Source organism: Rhea pennata, chromosome 6 (assembly GCF_028389875.1).
Source record: "Rhea pennata isolate bPtePen1 chromosome 6, bPtePen1.pri, whole genome shotgun sequence".
Lineage (NCBI taxonomy): Eukaryota > Metazoa > Chordata > Aves > Rheiformes > Rheidae > Rhea > Rhea pennata.
This window is the reverse complement of record NC_084668.1, coordinates 3140353-3165046: the sequence shown is the minus strand read 5'-3', so window position 1 is coordinate 3165046 and position 24694 is coordinate 3140353. Positions and strand designations below refer to the sequence as shown.

General features: G+C 38.3%; 2 protein-coding genes across 14 annotated transcripts in view; one reads left to right on the top strand and one right to left on the bottom strand.

The window, feature by feature from the left end:
• Positions 1-1443: 1443 nt before the first annotated feature.
• Positions 1444-23480, bottom strand: ORC4 (origin recognition complex subunit 4). 5 transcript variants are annotated; one of them, XM_062579440.1, is made up of 14 exons: positions 23407-23480; positions 20077-20148; positions 17598-17674; positions 15858-15948; positions 13329-13404; positions 12836-12921; positions 11010-11058; positions 10305-10456; positions 8406-8579; positions 7977-8063; positions 4994-5102; positions 3216-3311; positions 3064-3131; positions 1444-1746 (listed from the first exon to the last, which is right to left on the bottom strand). In XM_062579440.1, the coding sequence occupies exons 2-14, from the start codon at positions 20131-20133 to the stop codon at positions 1558-1560; spliced, it is 1311 nt and encodes a 436-aa protein (XP_062435424.1). In that variant the 5' UTR covers positions 20134-20148; positions 23407-23480; the 3' UTR covers positions 1444-1557. The 5 variants fall into 5 exon arrangements, with proteins under 5 accessions (XP_062435424.1, XP_062435425.1, XP_062435423.1 ...); XM_062579441.1 differs by lacking the exon at positions 23407-23480 and adding an exon at positions 22854-22889; XM_062579439.1 differs by lacking the exon at positions 23407-23480 and adding an exon at positions 22688-22763.
• The window catches only part of MBD5 (methyl-CpG binding domain protein 5), a 138588-nt gene continuing 137215 nt past the window's right edge, over positions 23322-24694 (top strand). For all 9 annotated transcript variants that reach the window (XM_062579433.1, XM_062579430.1, XM_062579429.1 and 6 more), the window contains exon 1: positions 23322-23468. The gene's annotated coding sequence lies outside the window, so the exon portion shown is untranslated. The remainder of the gene's footprint in view (positions 23469-24694) is intronic.

Here is a 24694-nt window from a genome sequence, read left to right as displayed (position 1 = left end):
TGACATCAGCCCTATTAATTACAATGTCCTTCCTACTGCTAGTATTAGGTAGCTCCTCCTCAAAGCAAGTAGCCTTTTAAAACTATGCATCTGCTTAAAAGACAATCTTGAATTACTGAACCATGAAGGATGTATTTGCTGAGTAAACCTGCTTTCTGGATAAATACTTCTGCTGAAAACTTGGTCTGATGATCTTTTTAAGTGTGCATCTGCAGGCGTGTTCTGGTAGAGAAAACACGTAAGACTAGGTGTATAAGCTGTTACAGGAGCTAGACTGTGAAGTTCTGAGTATTACATTACTTACTGTTTTGTGGCTTTTCAAAGTATCTGCATTCTTTTCAAGATGTGCTGATGCATAGATAACATCTTTTAAAACTAATGAAGCAGTCAGTTAAGAGCAAAACAACGTTTTTGGACTGGAAATAAAGCTGCTGAGTAAAACCAGAGAGAAGAGCTTCTAGGCATGAACAAAGGTCTGTGAAACTTCTTTGCCTTTAGAAACAGACTGAGACCTGCATTATGCTGTATAGGCTTTAAGGGAAGAGTGAGTTAACTTACTCTTCATTCAGGAAAGAGAAAGTTTCCATCAGTTTCTGCATCATCCTTTCTGAAATGAAACAGAAGGGTTAAAGTTCAGCATGACCCCTTACTATTTAAAGCCGTTATCAGGCAGGGTGGAAGAGTTCCAGAGAAATGAAGCAACTAGACTTTAAACAGCATTTCCTAATTTCCTAACACTGTGATACTAAACTAAAGAGAAAGGAATGTATGTCTCATACTGTATTTTAGAAAGTTCATATATAATCTTCTAGTGAGGCAAGCCTTCGCTGAAACACATGTAAAGCCCACCTACCTACAGCAATCCCCCGTAGCTCTCTGACATTGAGATAACTGTCAGACTTTTTACAGCTGCTCTTACACGATGAGGCAAGTATTCTGCAGTGCAAAGTCAGATGTAAAAGCACTGTTCTTCCCCCTTCCCCAAATAGCTGAGTGACAGAGTAGCGATGGGTATGGCTGGAGCAAGTGACACTCTTTGCACAAAAATGCCACTTACCAGTTGAAGCTAGTTGTGATTACTCAAAGTTTAATGAAGTTTTATATCTCAAGTGACACCTTAAAGAGGAGAAAGTACACTAAGCAGCAGCCTTAAATGCATTGGAAGTAACTGTGCTTCTCTCTGTGCTTCAGAGAGCACACACAAACTACAGCCTCCCAGCCTTTTGCTGTATTATGCCACTAAGCCAAGTAGCTAAGGGAGTCAAAATCTGAAATGAAGAACCTCTGAAGGGCAATTGCTTTGATTTCTACAAAGTCAAAATTGTGTGCGAGAGGAAGAGTTCGCGCTGAGCTAAACTGAGTTCATCTAACCTACAGCAACTAACGGAGAACAGCATTAGAGTTCTTCAATCAGCAAAGCACAGAATAAAAGGCTTCCAAAAGTTCTTGCAAAAATTTATTAACTGGAACACCCTACTGTAGGTGAACGTTACATCTTCCAGAGCAGAGTTAACTCCAAAAGTTTTGATGTAGTAAGTGATACTGGTTTCAAAACGTTCACAGCCAACTAAGTGACGATGTTGCCCATTGCTTAACATCGGTCGGGCAGTTTGGATATGCCTGCAAAGCATCCATGATTTGATTATTGTCCAAAAGCAGTTTCATTAATAGGTACTCTCTCTGAGCACGTACAGATGGTTTTTCTATAGGTTTTACTAATTCCAATTGTAGCAAGTGTTCAAATGCCTAAAAACAAAAGAACAAAAAGTAATTACGAAGTGGAAGCTACCACCCTCACTGGCTATACTACCTGTTCTGAATACTCTGTGCTGTGCTACCTAGACAGTCATTGAATGCCAGCTCAGTTTTATCTTGCTTCATTTTCTTCTGAATAGATTTCAAAGCATATATACTACGTGACCTGAACGAAGTATGCTTTTCTTATTAAAGAAAGTTTGAAATCTGGGGTGTGGGTGGGTGGGTGGGTGTGTAACTGAGTGGGAATGACTTTGTTCCTTGGGAATACAAACTGGAACAGTTAAACTAGAAATTATATCATGCTATCTGGGCACTTGTAATAAATTTAAGCATGAATGAGTGATGTTGAATCAGAAATCAAGACTGCTGAGTTAAAATAGAGTAACTTTGCCATTTTTAACTACTGAATTGCTGCTCTGGGGGTTAAGTTTATTCATTGAAAATTTAACATCTGTATGACTAGCTGTTCAAATACTGTGCTATAACAAGATTAAATACCATAATACCAAATCACTAAACAGCAAATAAATAGGCAAAATTACATTAACAAAATAGCAGTCCAGTAGCCCAGAAGCCCAATGAGCTTGAGCACTGAGTTTGTAACCAACAGTATTATTTTTCAGTTTGTTGTTTTAGGCAAATACAGTCATACTAGACTACACATCAATTCCATATACCAGTCAGACCTGTCTGAACTTAACTAAAAACAGGTGTTATAAACTAATCTTAATGCATGAGGTTCTGGAGACTTCACTTCTGAACAGTAGAATCAAACACATGAGCTGAAGACACCTACACATACATTGACCGAAACTGCTCTTTTGCGAGTGCGAGGCTTGTTGGATCCAGTCGCTCTCCCTGACTCCGAGTATTAAGCCAGCTAAGCCTATTTTTTTTTTTTTTGGAAAAAGTCTTCACTCTGTTTCTATAGAAAAGTGCTTCTCCACAAGGAATAAGAGTTCAGAAAAAAAAACCCAGAAATTCTCTACATAAAACAGAGATACAGTGTTTGGCTACTAAACTCTTAGAAGCAGATATTTTACCTGACCAGCACAGGCTTCCTAAACCTCACGCTCCGCGTAAGGCACGTCCTTTGCCAAGCGAGCTGCTTGTGCCAGTGCACAGCTACTATCCGGCAGAGGGCAGCACAGCACTAAGCAAAAGACCCAATTTTGTGTGCACTCCAAGAGCAGATTTTTCTGTTGCTCATGAAGCATCCAGTCCTACTTCTAGGACTATATTTGACTACTTTAATGCTGCTAGGAGAAAATAGTCCTTTATGAAAAAGTTACATTTAGGGTTTACCTTCATGACAACTGGCTTTTCAAAGTTGTACATACAATGGGCCTTCCTTTGTATGAACTTCTGAAATTCTGTATCAATAGGAAAAAAAAAAAAAGGTTACTTCAGGGAAAACGATTGGTCTTGTGTATGTAAAGTTAATGCATTTCTCTCACCATTGTAAACCATCTGGAAGTTAAATGGTTCTCCTTCATAAACATCATTTAAGTGTTTCATAGCTATAATTAGGCAAATTTCCAGAACAGACAAACCTAGGAAGAGAGACAAGAGCTCTAAATATTTCATTTAAGCATATCAGAAATGAAAACAGTTTACATGTGCTATTTTTAATCCTTAATTTATGATATGCTGTTGACCTCATGGATTTTAGTTTTTTATATCCTCTGTAATACAACCAAAAGCCTGAATTAGACAGGCTAAACAAGAGCAGAATCATAGTTTAATTATATTCTATAATTAGAATAATCTAATTATTTATTAGAATATTACAATATTCCTTGTAAAGAAATATAATATTTCTTTACAAGGAAGAATTAAGAAATGGTCTGTTTCTATCAAAACAGAAGAAACTGTGTAGCATAACAAAGAATTTCTAGCATCATCAAAACAATCTACAGCTTAATGTACAGCATATCATGAAATGAATTTGAAGAGATTATTTGCTATTCAAAACTGAAGTAGTGATACAGGAAATTCACTACACAACACTAAGAGGGCTTTTCAAGAATCACAGGGCCAAACCAAAGCCTGTAAGATCTGGAAGCCATAAAGCAGCAGTAGGATAAAAGTTATCTTCATGGTCAACAAAGTAATTCTTTCCATTACTCTGTCTGGAGTTAGCATCCTTATCAGGTAAGTAAGTCTGTTTTCTCTGTTTGTATAGGTTCCAAAATTCTTACCAAAGACAACTTAAACCTAGTGTTCAATACATTTCATCTGTTGAGGTTTAAAAAGGGGCAAAAAAAACCAAAAAAAAAACCAACAAAAAAACACAACACCACCACTCATCTTCAGAGGGTTAGGTTTAAGAAACACTGTGTTTCAGGCAGCAGCACCAGACCAAAACATACTAAAAAAGAGTTAGTACAGCACACTAAAAGTTCAGTTAAATGCAAGTTATTGAAGTACAGAGTTCAAGTACATGCTCAAATTTAAGTACAGAGTATTGCAGTTCTCAGAAGCATATGGTAACAGGGCCCATTCTAAGTGTCTTCAGTATCCTTAAGCCACCAGCACTGGCAAGAAGGCGCAAGCACTTTCCCATCCTCTTTCCCATTCAAAAGCGATGGAAGTACTGTCCCAACTGGTTCCTCAGCCCGTGCTATCAAGGTTTCCTTTCATAACACTGAAGTACCAAACAAGTTATCTGCAACTGAGAGCTCTTAATCCTACACTTGAGAGCACTTAGAATCATAGAATCAGTAAGGTTGGAAGGGACCTCTGGAGGTCATCTAGTCCAACCCTCCTGCTCAGCACGGTCACCTAGGGCATGTTAGACAGGGTTGCAACCTTGAACATCTCCAGAGAAGGAGACTCCACAACCTCTCTGGGTAACCTGCTCCAGGGCTCCGTCACTCTCACAGTGAAGAAATTCCCCCTCACGTTCAGGCAGAACTTCCTGTGTCTCAATTTCTGCCCATTGCTCTTGTCCTGTCACATGGGACAACAGGGCACTATCTGAGCTTCCAACATAATGAGAGTGTATGGAGTGTTACACAGCTCAGTTTCTGGGTTGATCTGTTACATCTGAGCATATGTATAAGCACAAATTAATGGAGAGCAGACTTCTCCATGGGCAGAAGTATCATTTTAGCTCATACTAACAGGTCACAAGAGTGTTCCTTGGACCAGGTGTATTTCAAGGACAGACATAGTTTTTAGAAATAGGGGGAGTGGCAGCGGGGGCATCACAAAACAAACCCTCAAGTCTTACCATGTACAATATTTGCTTTTGAGTCCACTCTGTACTGCTTGTTTGCCTCAAGAAGATCTGACGCAGTGATAAGTGGGTGATGCACAGTAACATTACTTAAAGCAAGCATCTAAAAATAAAGCAGAAAACACTAATTTACTTATTACTGGACAAACATACTTAGAGATGGAATACAACATAACGCATTTCCCCTGCAGTCACCTACTGGAAACACTAACAAATAAACCCTATGCACGCAGCAGGATTATACGGAAAACTTTCCAACTAGTAGCTACAACTACATTTTGTCTGGAAAACCTTCCAGGTATCTGAAGGCAACTCAGTCTGCAGAATATCAGTTAATGTAGGAAGTGATGCAGCAGATTCACTCAAAACTTTTTCTAAAACAACCTCACACAATTGCAGTTCAACTCTTTAAGAATCTTCAATTACCTGCAACAGAAAATGAGCTTTCAAGAGGTGTAATTTAAGAAATACAGAGAATTAACTGACCTCCTCTGACACCGCTCTTTCAAAGCTATTGAGTAGCCCGAGACTTTATATAGTAGTAGAAACATTGCAGTGATTTTACTTGTTTTAAACCTTCACATCTTTACCTTAGCATTATAAAAAACATTTAAATTTAAAATTAAAATACTAAAATAGTCAAGGGTAGCTCCATCTTTTCTCAACCTTGATATTGTGGAAAGATGCCTATCAGAAAGCTCCTCCCACCAGTTCAAATGGCAGATTCAAATTTTCAGCACTAAGAGAAGATTCATCCTGTGGGGGAATTTATCCAGGCTCCAGTAAACACAGAAGAATTATAGGAGTGCTAAAATCTGTACTCATCTATTTTTATTAGCAAGATAAATTCAAAGTGAATTAGTAGGCCTCTTCCTAAACGAAAAGAATTGAGAACATGGTGAAGATGACATTTCTGAGCCTCAGCCTCTGAGCTTCAAGGTACAACACAGCTAAGTGAGATTATTCAAGTAGCCAGCAGTTCTTTTTCTGGCATTCTTCAGAGAAGCCTCTTGACAGGATTTAGAAACCACATAGTCTGAGAGTCAGGTACTGCCAAGCTAGAAATAACTTTCAGTCCTGTAACCAACTCAAGTAAACAGAGGTCTATCAAGAAGAGGACTGTGACCATACTCAGTGTTTGAGAATACAAGCCAAAAATCTATAGCTACTCTGAAAGTGAGACCATAAGCTCAGTGCTAGGAAAAGCTGTAAACACAAAACAGTGAAGGAACAGCCCACTGCAGAGCTAAAGATAAAAATCTGAATACTTACAAAATACAGCAACAGATAACCAAGTATGTCTAGTGGGCTTTCCACATTAACAAAAGCATATAGGTATTTTAAGATATTTATTTAAGTGTTACTTATCTACTATAATGACTGTTATTGTATTAATGTTAATTGTGTTAAGAAACATTAGTGTGGGAGGCAGGAAAAGAGAGAGCAGGAAAAGAGAGAGCAGGAAAAGAGAGAGCAGGAAAAGAGAGAGCAGGAAAAGAGAGAGCAGGAAAAGAGAGAGCAGGAAAAGAGAGAGCAGGAAAAGAGAGAGCAGGAAAAGAGAGAGCAGGAAAAGAGAGAGCAGGAAAGAAAAGAAACCCCTCTAGAAAGCTTGACAATGCATTAAGCTTGCACTCATCTGTTGCAACAGGAAGAAGTATGTTCCTGTTATTACCTTGTACTTACTAAATAGAGAAGAGTCTACTTTCATTGTTAACAGAGAAGCAGCAATCTAATTTTTCTTCACACGCAAAGAAAAGGCCTTCTTGCTCTCTCCTAGGACAACTAGGTTGAAGCTACCAAGAAAAATCCTGAAAGCTTCCCTAGGCTTTTGATACCAGATAACGTGGTCGTTCTATAGATCAGAAGCAATTCTCACCTCAAAGCATCTAGAAATAAAGTAGCCTTGAGCTTCCAGCACTTCAAGATTAAGATCATATTTCCTGGGCTAGCATCATAGTAACAGAAAAATTCAGAATAGCAACTGAGGTAAATGAATTGCTCCATTTATGAAATCATTTATGGAAAACAAAGTAGAACTTAATAATACAATTTGTAAGGTGATTTTACCTGATATTCTTTATAAGAAGAGATTTGAAATGGTAACAGAAAACAAAAGCATTTCCTTAGTGCATATCACAAGACTGTAGACAAAATGGAATACTCTTACTGAACAGTATCCAGGACAAACTAATCCATAAATGCAAACAACTTAGTAAGAATAACAGTTTAGGGGAAAAAAAAAAGGCCAGGAAGAGGGATGGTGAGAAAGCTGCAAGTGTCAGCTATTCTAACAGCAGCACAGAGTACTTTAACATGGGAAGTGCATATATCTGCATAGAGTCACTCAACAATGGGTCAAGAAATAGATGGGGATCGGGCAGGAACACAGACAAATTAACAACACCAAGAGGAGGAGAAAAAGTAAAGTATAAGATGCAAGAATACAGGGAAAAAAGATGGCACCAAAATCTATTTATCTTTAAAAAAGACAGACATTGAAAGAAAAGCAGCAGTTAGTAACAGATTTAATAAAAGAAGAATGATAGAAGCATTTGGCACCAAAAAAAAGAAAAGTAGACTTAAAGGCAGAAAGTAATTTTTAGTGTGAGTAGTTTTCAGGAGACAGCAACAACTAAAATGAATCTCAAAGAAAATGTTTTGACACAAAGCAAACCTACAGTTTGCTTTATGAAAGACCAGAGCAAAAGTTATTAAGTAGCTGAAAAACTCCACCATTTTTCATTTAAAAATAAACCCTCACAAAGTTAAGTGCTATAAAAATCAGTGCAACTCAAATTCATTAATAAATTACAGACTGAGGAAAACCTAAAGCAATACAAGGAAAATACTGTCAAAAGCCTGCTCAATAAAAAGATGTTTCAAGCACAGCTTTGATAATTGGCTTGAAAAATAGAAGAGATGTTCACACATTATTTGCTAATTCAAGAAGATATTATATACATATCCAAATACATACCAACAACAAATGAAGTGAGCGCAGATCTTTGCTATAGTGAAACAGGTTTTGCAGCATGTCTTGCACAGTTTTATCTTCTGACAGGTGCTGGGAAAGGGAAAAAAAAAAAGGCATCGCACCATTAAGCCACACAGGAATCTTCTCAGCAAAACAGTTCTTATTCAACTGGAAAAAGTATGTTAGCTAACTTTCAGAAGGAACTCAACTTATTGGACAATACAATCCCTCAAGTGTAATCTTAATTTTTTGGTCTTTCCTGTGATCTAACTATATTTTCAGATTTCAGTAAAACAAAATTCCATGTCACAACCGATTTATCCAATATCAAACTCAAATAGTGAAAAGAAATATTGATGTTAGGTAAAAACTTTACATACTTATAAACTGGTCCTATTTTAATCTAGTAAACGTATAAAGAGCTTTAAATACCTGAACATTATTATTCCACTTTTGTGCAAAAGACTCATCAAGAAATTCAGCAGGAAGAGAAAGCTGTTCTTTAAATATTTTAATGTATTGTTTAAAATCAAACGAATTCATCAAATATATCTGTCGATGGGAGAACCTTGATTTTACTCTCTTCTCCAAGAGTTCCAAAATATCCTTAAAAACACAAACAAAAACCACACAAGCAGATACACTTACTTCTTAGTTTAGTAAAGACTGCACTAAAAAAGTAAATAGTATAAAAAATTACATTCTCAGGTTTCAAGTGTTCTAACGAGACAAGACCTTTGCTAATTATTATAGCTAGCATGCCTTAAAATGCCTAACAACTAGCCATTTACCCACATCATGTGGTACACTATATCATACAGGATAATTAGTTGCTAGGATACTCAACAATTTCTCCATAGATTATGTAAATATTTCAGTTACTTAGATCTGCATTCAAGATGTTTCAGCCTATCATGGCTCTAGACAAGCTGTCTAGTAGATATGTAGGTTGGCAGCTGTCATTTCTCATGTCTTTTGTCAGGCTGAAAGAATCTAGTTAAAAAAAAATCTTAAGAGCCAATACTTATCTTTTAAGCTCATCACACAGAACTAAGCAAGTCTATAATCAAACTGTTGTTGCACAGAGCAGAGAGCAGCTTACTTTTCTCTGAAGAGGCAGCAATACATTGGCATAAGCAGCAAGCTGTGGTACTTGTCCATTTAGAGAAAAGAAGTACTATTCACAATAATTACACTCTTTGTTACTAGGACTTTGGGGAAGGTCTTTTTGGTTTGGGGTTCTTCTGTTTTTTACTTGCAATAAAGAAGTTCTGTTAAGAATACTGAAGTCTTTCACAAAAAAAGAAAAAAAAAAAGAACAGCACAAACAGTGCAAAACATTAACCCCCCTTTGTATTTAGAAATCACATGCAACAGGATGATAAGTGACAAAACGCCAATTTATTTTAAGAAACCTGAAAAGCAACAGGTACTATTACAACCATAGTACAGTCTCTGACGACTCTACCTTACACGGATTCAAAAGTAGCGCAATACAGGAGGTTCTAAATTATGGATGATGAGAACACCAGACTCAGGACAGAAGTGAAGCAGAAGAAAAGTCTGTAATTAATTGATCAGAACCAATTCTAGTAATTTGCCCAGCTAAATGTCACTCAAACTCAACCAATTCCAGATCTAGGCTCTGATGAAAGATTTTTAATTATTGTTCTTGGTATAACCTGGCTGTCTTCACAACCAATCCATTTTATTTAGAAAAAGTGTAATTTTATAAAGTATGAGCTCCCATAGTGTTAGAAAGCAATTATTTCATGATCTGTCCACAGATCATGTATATGTCATTGTGAGAACCACAACAAGTTTAATATGGATCATAAATCCCTTTTGAATGTGCTAATATTACAGTGAAAGGGCTGTACTGAAGCGTTTGCTTAAAAACACTCCTTAACCTCAGAACAGTGATTTGAACACTAAGTTAATTCAAGTCTATCCTTACCAACTGGTGACCAAGAAAGTGAAATGCACAGGAGCCCCTTCAAGGACTGAGTTGTCACTGTATAATACAAGACAGCCACACTGATAGATACAGCTCATCTGTGGTAATACAGGACAATTGCTCTTTATCTCCTTATAAATGTAAGACTATTTCAGCAGTAGAACTGAAGGCTTTGCAGTTTTTTGGTTATCTAAGTTTACTCTCAGCACTGAATTAAATATTTTAAATTCAGGAGTCTGACAAACCGATCATTGAGAAAAATATCCTAATAAATTAAGTAAAGTTCCAGGAGTGGGGAAGGGAAACATTCCAATTAAGACAAAAATCTCTTAAAAACATTTGAAAATTTTCAACAAGAAAGAGCAATTTCTTACTTGTCTACATGTAAGTCCAATAACTGTTACGGGAGTCTGTGCTGACTGGGATATATCAAAGAGGTTATACAGCAGCGTCTGATTCTTGTGATGAACAAATAAGTCAAATTCATCCAATATAAACAAGACTGGACAACTGCTAGTTCGATCACCTGAGACAGCAATTTAAAAAGTTATCATTGACATAGTAACTGCATAATCAAATTTTCATTTTTACATAGATAGGTTTTAACCAGTTTATATATTTTCTTTTAGCCATTTCACTAGTACTTCTTTCACATACACACTGCTAAAATACTAAAAAGAAAAATATATAGAAAAACTGATGAGGTTTTGTATTATTCTGGCAGACAGCATTTCTGAGTGCCAAGACACACAGACTGCTATGGCTAATTTTTAAAAATGCTATATTTAATAGATACAATCTGTATAAAAGAACCCGTCCTTCACAGTTGCCTCTCAGATGCAAGTCTTTATGGCACCATTTAAGTTAGGTCTGTATTTGATCAGTATTACAAGTTTTTTTTGTTTGCTTGCTTTTCACAATCGCAACACATTCTTGAGCAAGATTTCCTTATACCACTTGTACAAGTAGATGAAAAAACTGTAGATGTAAAAATAGATGAAAAAAGCATAATATGCTAATTTTTCAGGCAACTGAAACAGGAACACAAATTATTTCAGAGAGCTCAGTAGTGTGTTTACCTTTCCTTAAAGCTTCAAGAAGGAACGCAAGATTTTCAGCAAAACTGCCCTAAACAGACAAAAAGTTTCACCATAGGTTTTCAAGGTTATTCTCAGAAATATATAACTACATCAAGTTCAGGCATGTAATGAAGTCCATTTCCTTATTAAAAAAAACAAACAAAAAAAACAAAACAAAAAAAAAGGTTGCATTCAAAAATTTACAATGTTACTTCATACTGTGTAATTACAACCTCTTTTAGTAAGCAGAGAAGTTTTAACTCCACATTGATCCACTTTTTTCAGCCTGAAATTCCCAATTATCTGCCTCAGGCAGAAATCAGTGATCAGAAGAGCTTCTATAATAAGCCAAATATACTGGTAGTTTTAGCTTTCCTTTTTATTCCCCTTTCATAACCATATATTCACATTTAAGTCTAATAGCTACTGCACACCGAATTTTCTATTTAAATATATGTCTTTAAGAGTTAAGTAGGATGCCACAATAACAAAGTTAGAAGGGAAAAAAAAAAAGTAGGGAAAGTTCACATATCCAAGTCTGGTTTCATCTGTAGCTTTTTATGGTACTGGAACTCTAGAACTTTAAAGGTTGCTCTGGTTCGCTGGTGAAAAGAGAACACATTCAAATGGTTATGCTGAAATACTTGCTATTTCCTTTTATCACTACACCTGTATTTGGGAAAATTTTAGCTCTGGATGGGAAGAAGTTTCCATTCTCTGTATCTAAAATCATTTGGGATAAGGTCTGAAAAATACTCACGCGTTAAGAAATCAAAACACAACAAGCATTTCCAACAGACAATAAAGCTTAATAACTGTAACTGACCACTCATCTTGTATTCCACACTGCTTTTTCCCCCCACTTCTTCGGTTTCTCTCATCTAAAGAAAGAATATTTTTCCCCTTTAAGTTTTCTAAATGCAACTGATGAAAAGAAATTTTGTACCTACTGAAATTTCATCTTTCTCCCCTTTTACAATCTTGTTCTCCTCACCTGGATCCATATTATGCATGGCTCACAACTATACACCTCTGCCAATCTCAGGGAGCAAAGGAGCAAATGATGCTCAGAATGATCTTCTGTCACACCAAAAGAGAGCCTCTCAAGAACACTCGCTGAATAACAAGCAGCAAGCAGAATAGCTCAGAAATCAGTTGATCACTAGCCCAAGTTATTTTAAACTCAAGTGATTGAAATTCAATCTGAAGCACTTAAATTATTCTTTTCACTGTCTTCAGAACTAAGGCAAATAAGTTTCTTCTTTGGGAAAAGGTCCATAGAAGTAAGTAGTTTAACAAAAATCCTATGAAAAATGAGAGCCTCTAGGAAGCCAGTCAGCTGCACAGATTTCCCAACAATTTAAACTAGGATTCAAACAGACTAAAGATGTTGCTTCTTGGTTAGTTAACTTGCCTACCCTTTGTCTTGAAATTTTAAAGCAGATGTTTCTAAAACACTCTGGCCCTCAGAAAGAAGTCTCTTTGAAATGCTTAATATTTTTTTTCATTTAGACACTTTCCCTTCTTTGTAACATTAGCTTTAAACTTATGTTTTTCAAAAACATATCAGGGTGCACTAATACAGCTCAACTAGCAAAATGCTATGTTCAGCACTTGTAAACCACGGTCTTCACAGGTAAATGCTACTACAGCTCTCTACAGCTATAAGATTACTACATATTTTAAAGCAGAAAACTGTGGGAAAACTGAGCCAAAACATCACAATTTTACTAATAAATGCTCAAAGCCAATTCAGTCTCAACAAGTTGTAATTCTTTAAAGCTAGTCTTCTAGGCAATTTGAGGGAGATAAAAGCCGATACTTACAAAAACTTTATCCCCAACCACATTTTCCAATTGTAACTGTCTGGTGATCTCCTTCAGGGCCACTTTATCGTTAGTCTGCAAAAGCCCTGAAACAAAATCATCTTTTTAATGAAGAATTTGCTCTTCTCCAGCCACATCTACAGCCAATAGAAACATATCCAGAAGCTTCTCTAAGCTTCCAGTCTTACAAAACTATAACATTTTAAAAATTAAGACTAGATTGCAACTTTCCACATGTAATAAAAAAAAGTTATTTCAAGCAATTCATTCACAATTGAACAAGATTTTTAACATTTTGAAAAAGTCATCATAAGTACACTAGTTGTCTTTATATAGAGAGAAACAAATGAAGTCATTGTTCAGCACAATAAAAAAATAAGTGCACATATTACAGGATTCATTACAATTGCCAAAGAGCAAAACTGTTGTTCAGTATGTGGAATATTTAACAACTGAATGTAACATAACATTTGAATAATGCTGTAGTACTTGCCATTCAGGTGAACTTCCAAAAGGTTCTCTCTAACTTGTTTTATTTCCATAAGCTCTTTTAAGACATGATTTAATAACTAGGAAAAAAGAATATACAATTTCTCTATGAAAAGATTAACGTATTAACAGTAAAGAAAAACTACAAATTAGTATTATCAGACAGAAAATTACTTGCAGTTTCATTATGCAACTATGTTTTTAAGTATTTTCAAGACAAAAGCATTTACATGACAGCTTAACATTCAGTATCATGACTGCAACTATAACTTTTGTTAATTTTGTGAAACTGTTAGGGAAAGAAATATAAAAATACCTCAAGTATTTTAGAAATCAAACTTTTGGGTTAATAGGACTTTTGCCTCAATCAAAAAAAGGTTTAACAGTTTGAGAGGCAAAAGTATTTCTCACTTGAGCTCATACAATAATCAGCTTCAATATCAAAGCTTCATTGATGATTATTCACTAGGTATGAAAAAAAATTCTTTGCTTTGAAGTCATAAATACACTGTCTTTATTTGTTTCATCTTAAAAATTACGAAGCACAAGACAAAACTAAATTGCATATTACATCAGCTACAGCTGTGTAAAACTTAGGGGTCTCAAATTCGTCATCCATCAGCAGCCTACACGTTAGAATTTGTGCTTGGTAAAAGTCATCAGGAATTTGTATTAAGATGTGTAAGCAGATGAAATTTTAACTTTGTTTGCTGCTTCTTTCCCTCTTCATTTACAGTAAATTCCAGCATCTCCTCAACTTAAGAATTTGTAGCTCTCCCATAGATGCATGCATATTCACATGTATATATATATATATATATGCATACAGAATCCTCTTTTTTGAGAAGCAAGATCTTTCTCATGATGTAAATAAGAGAATCATTCCTTTTTCTCTAATGGATCTGTTTACTTATATTCTGGCAGAAAGGATCACAAATTTTCATCTTCACTACCCTTATGTAGAAAGTCTGGAAAACGATTTAATTTTTAATAATAATAAAAAAAAAGTCAAGTGGAAGATTTAGAGGTGAAGGAGAAATTTTGAGGGTTTTTTTTTAGTAGTTTTATTTAAACTTTCACATTTGTTCCAATTTGCCTGCAGCACAGAGCTCATTTATGTTTTTGTGCCGCTATTGTGTAGAAACCAATAAAGTTAGCAAACTCCAGCTACAGGTGCAAGCCTTTAGTATACAGATACTTGGAATAAAAGAGCTTATTCCTATGATTTCACAAATCTATGCCCAATAAGTAGATGTCATCCATTCTGGTTAACTCTTTTGCCAACTATCTCAATTGTAGTTTCAAAGTTCGAAATTTCAAATACATGAGAGTCCAAAAAGTATTTCTGTTAGTTAATTGACAAGTATGGTTACAGCAACAAACTTCTAAGTTTAGGAAAAGAGAAGGGTCAATTCTCCTTTAAGACTAGAAGGAAGTGCAGACAATCCTTCACAGCAAGGCAACTTGCTTTAGCACTTAGGAAGACGACTCTTCAGTTATTTTATACTTTTGTTTTCAGTCTCAAATACTTTTTTCAACAATAGCCAGTCTATTTACCATGTAATACTACTAATACAGGCATAAAAAACTGACATGCTTATATAGTATTAAATTAATATAACACTTAACTTACTTTGATTACTTCACACGCCGTAACTAAGGAGGAGTCCTTTAGAATACAAAACCTACACTTACTATAAGCAAACTAAAACTGCTATAAAATTTTCTACTTCCCAGCAACTTAGATAACAATATTCTCTCGTACGTTTAAAACAGAATTAAGATGGTTCCCTACATATAACAGCTATGTAGGAATGCCCCCCTGAGTCTACTTCCTTTAAAGTTTTGGGATGCCTTTTCAGTCACATTTACAGAAAAGACCTAACAGTGGTAAAAGGTTAACCTTTAAAGGCTATCGAGCAAAACCTGACTATAATTGCAGAGATGAACTCTTTTGTGGCAAGAACTATAACAGAACCATAAGAGGAGAAAAGATGATAAAAGGCAGAAGCTACAGCATAGCCAGATCTCACACACACACACAAAAAAAATTCTAAAAATAAAACAAATGGAACTTGTTCTGATAAAATGGATTAAAAGATATACTAGGCACCTCTACCACATCATAAAATCTGGTGAAGGTATGCAAAGGATTCCAAAACCATACAAGCTCCTGCAAGCCCTTCCAAGGTTAGTTAGGTATCAATTTTTGTTACTGCACATGATGCTATTCTATTCTTTACATTTTAAAAACTATCATGTAGCTACATTTTTGAAACGATAGAAAACAGATTTCTCCATATTGTTATTCAATAGAATTACCTCATGAGAAGCCACTGAACTGCCTTCAAATCATGTATTCTTAATTTATGCTTTGAATATTAACATTATTTGAATATTTTCAATATTAACATGATCTCTTTAAAAAGAGGCACAGAGATAAACTCAGGTCCAAAAGGTCCAAATTTTTAAATGAGGTAATCTACCTCATGTTTAATTTGACCTCGTATAAACTTTTAATACATGTTTATACCATAGTCTTTCCTGATCCTCGGGGTCCAATAATGAGAGCAGAATTACTTTCTCCATGAACTGTAGTTCGTTTCAGCAGTTCTAGCAGATGTCTGTATTGAAAACAGCAGTAGGTTAAACTTCAGAACAGACAGCATTCACTAAAACTATGGAAAATCCAAAGAATCTTTAGAGCATAAGAGAACGCTAGCTTGATTCATTTCAACTTGCTTTCAGAGCTAACATTCATGGCACACAAAATGTAACAAAGTACAAAAAGGGTGAGTGATTAGACTATGTGAAATATTTTAAAATATTAAAACATGCGTAAGTCAAGAATATTACTAATTCATAAAGTTTTGCAATTCTCCACCATGAAAGGACAGACTTAAATTTTTCAGTCTTACAAAAAGACTCAAAACTTTACTCAAGACTGGTTTCTATGGTACCACTTTAGTTTATGGCAAATACACCAAAGGAAAACCTGGACACCAATATGAAATTAGTGTTCTAGTGAAATATATTCATTCTGACAATCTCGATAAAACTGATGCTAAATCTATTTATTGAAAACCTGTCAATGATAACAGCAATATTGAGCTTCTTCCAAATATGAAATTCCTGCCTGCCTGAAGGAGGGAACTAATGACTCTGAATGACCTTCATAAAAGACCTATCACCTAATACCACATTTAAAATAGTCATAAAAAATACACTGACGTTCCAAGTTTACAAATGTATACATCTAATAAACTGTTAGTTAGAATACATCACATTCACACATCACAACAGTTGTGGCGTGTGAACATGACAAAAGTTGCAGCAAAGGCATGCATTTCATTTTTGCTTACTATTCAAAAGCTAACAACAGCAAAGAGTCCTGATACATCTTGTGAAATAAAAGCTACGAGTTCATCATGTCATCTCTCCAGCACAGTTCATCAATATTGGCTTGTTTTGTAACATACCAACATCACAAAAATTCACTTTCTCAAAACTACATTAAACATATCTACATGAGATCTGCACATAAGACAGATAAAAGAAAAAAGGAAAATATTTTCCTTCCTGTAAGGGAAAAGAAACTAATGCTCACACCAAGTGATTCAATTTAAATAAAAATTTAAATATTAATCAATTTGCTTCAAGTTCTTTAGAGACATGTTTAGAATTCTACCTTACAGCTCTAAAGGTATTAAGATAGTATTATTGTCACTACCCACTCGCTGAGACATTCTGATTTAAAATAAGTCTCATCTCTCCAACTTTTTAATCTTCACATCAGGACTTCGAGAAATAGACTTGTTTTCAATGTGGGTCTCCAAGTCTGCTTGGAGAAACATGATGTTATCACTCAGGGTTTCAAATTTACTTCTAACACAGCCAATCAAACAGTGGAAAATTTGAAATAAAAATAAACATGCACAACAGAACTTAATTTTTTGCTTGAAAAGCTCATTAAACATAGGTGTAAAATTTGCACTGCAGGTTATCTTCCAGGCTACAAAAAGACTGTTTCAGGAATTGTGTATTTAAAGTAAGGACAAGCAAGTTGGTACTCAGAGCCTCACTACACAGCAAGTAACAGTTGTATAAAACCTATTAAAGTTTGAAACTATTTTTAGAAGCACTGCATTTCAAGTCATTTAAGTCTGTGTGTAATTTAGAACACTAGAGGTAGCAGAAAATTTTGAGTTTTACTTGATTATTTTTCCATGGAGGTTAAAGTAGAAATATAAAGTGTATGAATCTGCTTACTCACCTGTACTGGTGTTCAATCCCAAACAGTTTTCCAGTAGCACGATGGTGACAGAATCTTTCACGTAGAATTCTTTGTACCTGTTGATATAGAGCAAGATTCAGAAAAATACGGTTGGTGCTTCAAACATTAGAATGCAACAAGAATGTAATAACTGTAGGTAAAATAATAGAAAAATATGCATGTTTGTGGCGGTGAAACTATTCTACGACATGTAAGTTTTAATTGTCACCAATGACATTGGATCTTGAAAGTAAGAATAAAATTGCAGTAAGCACAGTATTTTGTAGTCACTTAGTAGCTGAAAAGAGAAAATTCAGTGATAGCGACGTATGTGTTCAGTCTATTCTATTACAGCTTCTTTCCTTCACCCTCCAAGGGATGTTACACTTGCTGCCAAAATTAGGTCCGTACTTCATCTTATTCAGCATTCTAACTGATACAGACAAGAAAATGTTTATTAGCAAACTTAAGAAAAATAACTCAATTATTCCAAAAAATCTTCCACGGATACACTTTTTGCACTAGCCATAATACAAAGTTTCACCCTTCAATGTTCAAACACCAGAAAAATGTCAAAGTTTTTTTCAACGGTTTTTCCAGTTTCTTTGAAGACTCGGTTCAAATACTTTGTTCCTACAATTTGTAAACAATTGCCTTCAACTTGCACATTGAATACAATATTTAACTATGAATTTGGATAGATTTGTCGAGATATCATTAGACATATTTCTGCATTGATTTCTGTTTTTCACTTTAAGAACCACCATTACCTAAAACTGTATCTTCAGAACATTCCAAAATGGCCAACCTGTAGCATCACAGCACACCTTTCCTACCACTTGACCAACAGCGCACAGATTGGACAACCCCAATTTTTAATAATTTACAAGACTTTACAGGACTAGGCTTGCCCCCCATATAAGCTAAACCTGAATGACAGGTGTCCAATTCAAATGCCTGGTATCACAGCAAAGAATTGCAGAGATTAAATTACACAATGTTAATGAAATAATCTTCCTTTTAAAAAATCACATTTTAAGCATCTTGCCTTTCAGTCTGAAAGTCCATTTCACCCCAAAACGAACTCTTTCTTATATCATCATCAATGCACATCTATGATATTACTTTTTTATCCTCATAATCTGAGTTGCTTTAATCTTCCCCTCCATATGGTTTTTTTATGCATTCTTCAGTTGCACCTTGACTGCATTCGTTTTCACTTCTACTGAATTTTAAGAAACCATGAAAAAAAAAGTGCTGTGCTATCCAGGTAAGCTTATACTGAGGCAGTATTGTCCACCAAATGTTTGCATTTTAATGTAGTATAGAGAACAGCATATCAACTACAACTCACCAGCCAACACTTTATTAAAGTTGAAGTAATTATTTCAAGAATGGATGTGCCAATATTAGGTTTGGTCAGTTATCTTACCATCTCTTTAGATCTTGAGGTCTTTCTGAAGCTTCCCAGGTTTCTCTGATCCTAAGCAGTAGTATTTCTTTATGTCATTTTTAGCTGATTTAACATTCACCACTCACTATCATGGGGTACTAGCAGGTTTAAAAATAAACACATATTACCCCCAATCTTTTCAAGTATCCTTCAGTAAACCTCAATAACGGATAAAAGATTAAAAATATATTTGGTAACAATTCCACTATGAAAGGAGTTTTTTTTAATACACCAGCTGTGCTTATCTACTTGATTTTTCAGTCTCTTTTTCTTCTACTGAAATCCTATTAATTTCCAGATTAACTCTGTTAAAAAAAAGTTTGTGTAGTCACCATTGCCCATCCACAAGCAAAAGGATTTTCTTCTTGTAAAAGCATTATAGAGATAAACAAAGGAAATATTAAAACATAAGAGAATTACTGCAGCACACCAGAGGTAATGAGCTAAAGATGCGTCACAGTCTCTGGATGGTCAATTTGAGAAATCAGATCAACTTCACAAAGCTGAAAACTGATTAGGCAGCTGCTGTCCCACCTAACCTGGGTTATTCCAATTAAAAAGCAAAAGCTATCTAGGTTCTGATTCACACTACAAACTGGGAAATAAAGGATCTCATCAGACAGTGATAGATTAGTCCAAGTCTGAGAAAAGGCTTAGATGTGCTACATACTTAAACTCCTTTCACTCCTTGCATTAGTAAGGAAAAAAAAAAAAAAAAACACTGTGTACAAGTTATAATCTATTGTCACGTGTGACTGCCAAAGTGTAAGACTGTCTTTTAGCATTTTTAAGATACTCCAAAAAATAGATCATTACTAAAACAGTTAAAACAAGCAAACATCAAGTTGAAACTAATACAGAACATTACAGAAATTAATACAGAGCCACTTATCTCCAGAAGTTTTATCAAGTATCCATGTGCGCCTTTTTACAGGTCTCTTGAAAATACACAGAACTAAAAGGATGACAGAGGATGGAAGAGTTTCATAACTCAAGCCAAAGGCAGCCAATGAAGACACTACTAACCTGTGAAATGCATTCTCCATTCGCACTGCTGCTCTCCTTTGACTTACGTTTACTCATTGCAGAAATTTTTACCTTAAATAAGAAGGACAACATAAAAGAGTTAAACTAAATTACTTTGTTTTTCATGTTAGGCAGAAACTGTACTTGAAATTTTAGTAGACTAAGTTTAGCATAGCAAACAGGACAATTACTGATTTGTAAGAACTTAAATTTTTTGACTTTTTTTCCTGACTGACAGATATATTAGTTAAGATTATTACTTGTGAAACAAAACCACTGAATGAATTTTTACATCATTTCTGAGATGAAATCCATATCTACATACAACTTCTGAACTCCTTGCTTTGTTAATATATTTTCAAGGCAATGCAAACAAAACAAAGTGCCTAATATAACTGGCATCAGAGTAACAAGACTTTGAAGTTTCTCTAGACAACTCTTTCTTTAGATAAAGGCAATTGTGTGTCTGTGAATGATATGACAAGATCTATTCAGAGAACACAGGTATACACAAACTGAACTTGCAAAGAACAGAACCAGCCCAAGAATGGCATAGCTTACACATCTGCACTTCATTCTATAGCATGTTCCTGCTCTTTGGATGGGAACTGACTTTAGATAGATTATGTTGAACAGTCAAGTCAATGCTCTTTGATAAGTTGTAACTACAAGACATGTGTTGAACTTCTCCACTTACTAACTGTAAAATCTAATGTGATCATTTTGACTAAATTTAGAATAATTTAAGAAAATGCATTTATAGTCTTTAGCTGAAAAATGCTCTAAACACATGGTGCTATATTAAGCCATGATAACTAATTTCTTTACAGTAACAACTGGCTGCCTATATTTATATTGGTACAGCTTATGTTCATATAGGGCAGTTGTACCATTATAATTACCCTGAGGAGGGGGAAGGAAAGGAATAACCAGTGTTTCCAGAAATACTTAAAAATTATATATAATTTTTATATACATATGTATACATGTATTTTATATATATATATATATATGCGCATTTTTTTTATATATAACTATATATGAATGCACCTATGTATATGTAAGTAAGTAAGTATATCTCCATCCACATGGGCTATTTTGAAGTCTTCTGCAGACCCTCAACCCAGCGTCTTTTCTCCTGGTTAAGAATCTTGGCCAAAACTCCACATGTGGAAAGTTCTCAAGTCTAAACTGACAGTCTCCATAAACAAGAGCTACGCAGAAATTTTAGAGTGATTAAATGAATCACATTTGAGCTGAGGTTGTCAGTAATTTAACTATTATGTTCTCTTAGGTTTCTTCTAGTCATTGTTAATCCCAACTGTATGGGGCCTGGGGGGTGAAGTTGAATGAGTAAATTTTCATAAGCAAAGTCTGCCTATAAAAAACAGTTCCCTTCTTTGTGCCAATAGAAAGCACTTGTGCCTTGATGCAACGGAATCAGGGAACTGATCCAACTCAGAAGTTTCTCAGGAAGTAAACAAGAGAAATGAAGGAAGCCATGTTTAAGCAGTATTTCTTGTAAACATCTATCATCACCCTATAGTTAAGATGTACTTACTTCTGCCCCACCTCTCTAAAAGGACGTGTGACCTTTCTGCCTGCCTCTACCAATAAGAAAATAAACAATTTCAAAGCATATTAGAGGTAAGCCATGATTTTCATAAGCGAAGTACAAAATACTGAGAATAAAAAAGAAAATTATGAAAGTTACTCGGTAATTTTTTGTGACTAAGTCAATATATTTGAGTACACTTACATGTCTTTAGCTAAATTCTCCAAAATATGATCTAGTATAACCTGAAACACTTGAGCTCCCTAAAACACATGCTGAAATATCACAGGACCACGAAAAACCTCATCTGAGAAGGCTTAATGTACAAAATCTCTAAGACTATCACTCTATAACAATTTAGGCTTGTTTTAACACTATCACAGTAATTTCCCTCTGCTCCCCATCTTGCTCCTTTTATTGTAGGCCTGCCTAAACAGTCATGTTCAGTGACCTCGTACAGCAGATAAACCTGCAAAGGGCCAGACCAGCTGTTAAATAAGCAGTCCTTGTGGGGGCAGACGTGCAGGAGTGCGAGGGTTGCAAACAAAAGGCTGTAAATACAGAACCGTAACAATCACATTATTCAAAACGATACGCAAGAGCAACAAGATTAACGGAAGAACATTCCTGTTCACATTCTTCCTCCCACCGCCGTTGAGAAAGTTATATGGAAGGACCACAATCACTAAGGACGCTCATGTTTTACAAAACCAGGCGAGATTTCTACTGAAAAGTAATCCTGGCTGGGAGCCCGCCGGAGGAGAGTCAGCGCCAACGCTCTCCGCCAGCCCCGACGGACAAGCAGCGGCGGCCCCCAAGCCCCGGGGAGGGGGAAGAGGAGGGGAGAGGGGGGCAGCTCGCCAAGAGCAGCCTTCACCTACCCGGCCGCGCAGCACCAGCGCTCACGGGCGAGGCAAGCCGCGGTGCGGCACAGCCTCGCCGCAGCGAGCGGCTCCTACCTCCGCGGAGGGGCTGGGCAGAGGGGTGGGCGCCCTCCCTTTCTGGCCGTGCTAGACCCGCCGCCGCGCCGCGGGGGCCCCTCCGCGTCGCCCTCACCTCAAGCGGTGCCAACGGTCGTGCCAACGGTCGCGCCAACGGTCGCCCCCGCGCCGCGCCGCGCCGCGCGCTCCCAGCAGCCCCAGCGCGCGCCGCCCGCCCCCTCACGTGACCGCGCCTCTCTAAGCTCTTCCCCCTCCCCACCACCCCACCACCGCTCGCTCACTTCCGCCCCGGCCCGACGGCCACTTCCTTCCGCCCTCGGCCGGGTGTCCTTCCGGGTGCGCGCGCTGCCCTGTGGGAAGGCACGTCCCGCCCTCCCCCCCCCCACCGCAACCTCCCGAGCTGCCCCGGGGCGCATGCGCGGTGGCTGCCTCCCATCTTCCCCCCCGGCAGCGCCGGAGCCCAGCGGCCGGAGCGGCAGCAGCTGACGATGAGGCGCGCGGGGGGGGGCGGGGGGGGCCGTTATTTATATCGTTAAAGGGGCAGCGCGCTAATTCCGCGCGGGGGCGGCCGCCCGGCGCCCGAGTCGCTCCGCCCGCCCCGCCAGCCCCGCCGGAGGAGCCCGGGGAGACGCGGGCAGCGGAGGGAGAGTTTCTTCCCCCCGCCCCGCCGCGGCGGCCGCCGGCGGAGGAGGGAGAGAGGCGAGAGAAGGCGCCCGGGGGGCGCCGCCGGCGGCGCGGCCGCGGGGAGCGGCGGGAGGGCGAGCCGGCGGCACGGGAGCAGCCGGCGGTTGGGCAGCCGCCACCCCCCGCGCTCCCCTCCTCCCCCTTTATTACCCTTTGTGTGCGTCGCCGCCTGCGCTGCTCCGGGGCCGGCCGGGCGGCGGGGGGCCGCCGAGGTGAGTGAGCGCCGGGCCGCGGCGGCGCCGCCGCTTGTTTACCTCAGGGAGCGGCGGCGGCGGCGGCGGGGGGGGAGGGGGCGGCCGCCTGTCACCGCGCGGGGGGGGGGGAGCGGGGGGGGGGCGGAACGTCCTGCCCGAGCTCCGTTGTCCGGGGGGGCCGCGCCGCGCCGGGCCGGGCCGGGCCGGGGGAGGGGGTGGGGGGGACACCGGGCCGTTAGCGCCGGCGGAAAGTTAGGGGCGACGGCGGGAGGGGCCGAGCGGCGGCCCCGCTCCGCCGAGTGTTTACGTTTCCCTGCTGCGGGGAGGAAATTCGGTCGCCGCGCTGGTTTCGGGGCGCCGCCGGGCTCGGCCGGCCGCGGGGGTGCAGCGCCGGCTCCGCGGCCCTGGCCGGCGCGCTTAACTTGTGCTCGCCGCCCGGGAGCTGGGCGCCGGGCGAACGCAGATACTCGCGGGGTCGGGGTCTGCGTGGCGCCTTCCCCAGCAGGGCTTGGTGGTCGCTAGCAGTTTGCTCTGTGGGCTCGGTAGTTTGCTCAGATGCGTATTGCGATCTGTTTTATTCCCCCCCCCCCCCCCGTGGCCTTCTGCTCGGAAGGCCGAGTCGCCCCATCCGCGTTGGCGATGTGGCTGGTTTGCTAGGTTAGGTACCACGGCTTGTTTCAGCTGACTCTCCTTCCCGCTGATTAAAAATTAAATAAATAAATGAGGATGTAACGCGTCAAATGTAAGCGCACAAATTGCACGTCTAACTGTGTGTTGAAGAAAATATTGGAATGATCCAGAGATGTAAAAGAATCCAGGAGTAAGAGTTCAAGCATCAGCGCCAAAGCGGAGTTAAGGGTCGCCCGCATAAGTAGGATGTTTATATCAAAATTGCTGTTGTCTGCTTCCTTCTGGGGCTTAATTGCATTCTTTGTAATTTTAGAAAGACAGTTCTGGATACTCAGTTTATTCAGTGCTGCAGAGTATGCTGAACCATGAAGTAGGCCATGAGTATGTATTTCAGTGGGGCATCACAGATAAATCACATTCAGTATAGATCTTGCATCTTCTTTATCTCACGTGGAGCCACAAAACCCAACTCTCTTGTAAATGCTTTGGTGTCTCCCATTTGTAATTTGTACACAAAAAAATCTTTTCTAGAGCAGCAATTTTGTGGTCAAATTGGAAAGAATTTAAGAAAATAGTAATTTGATTGGAGGGAAAAGAACCAGAGAAAAACATAT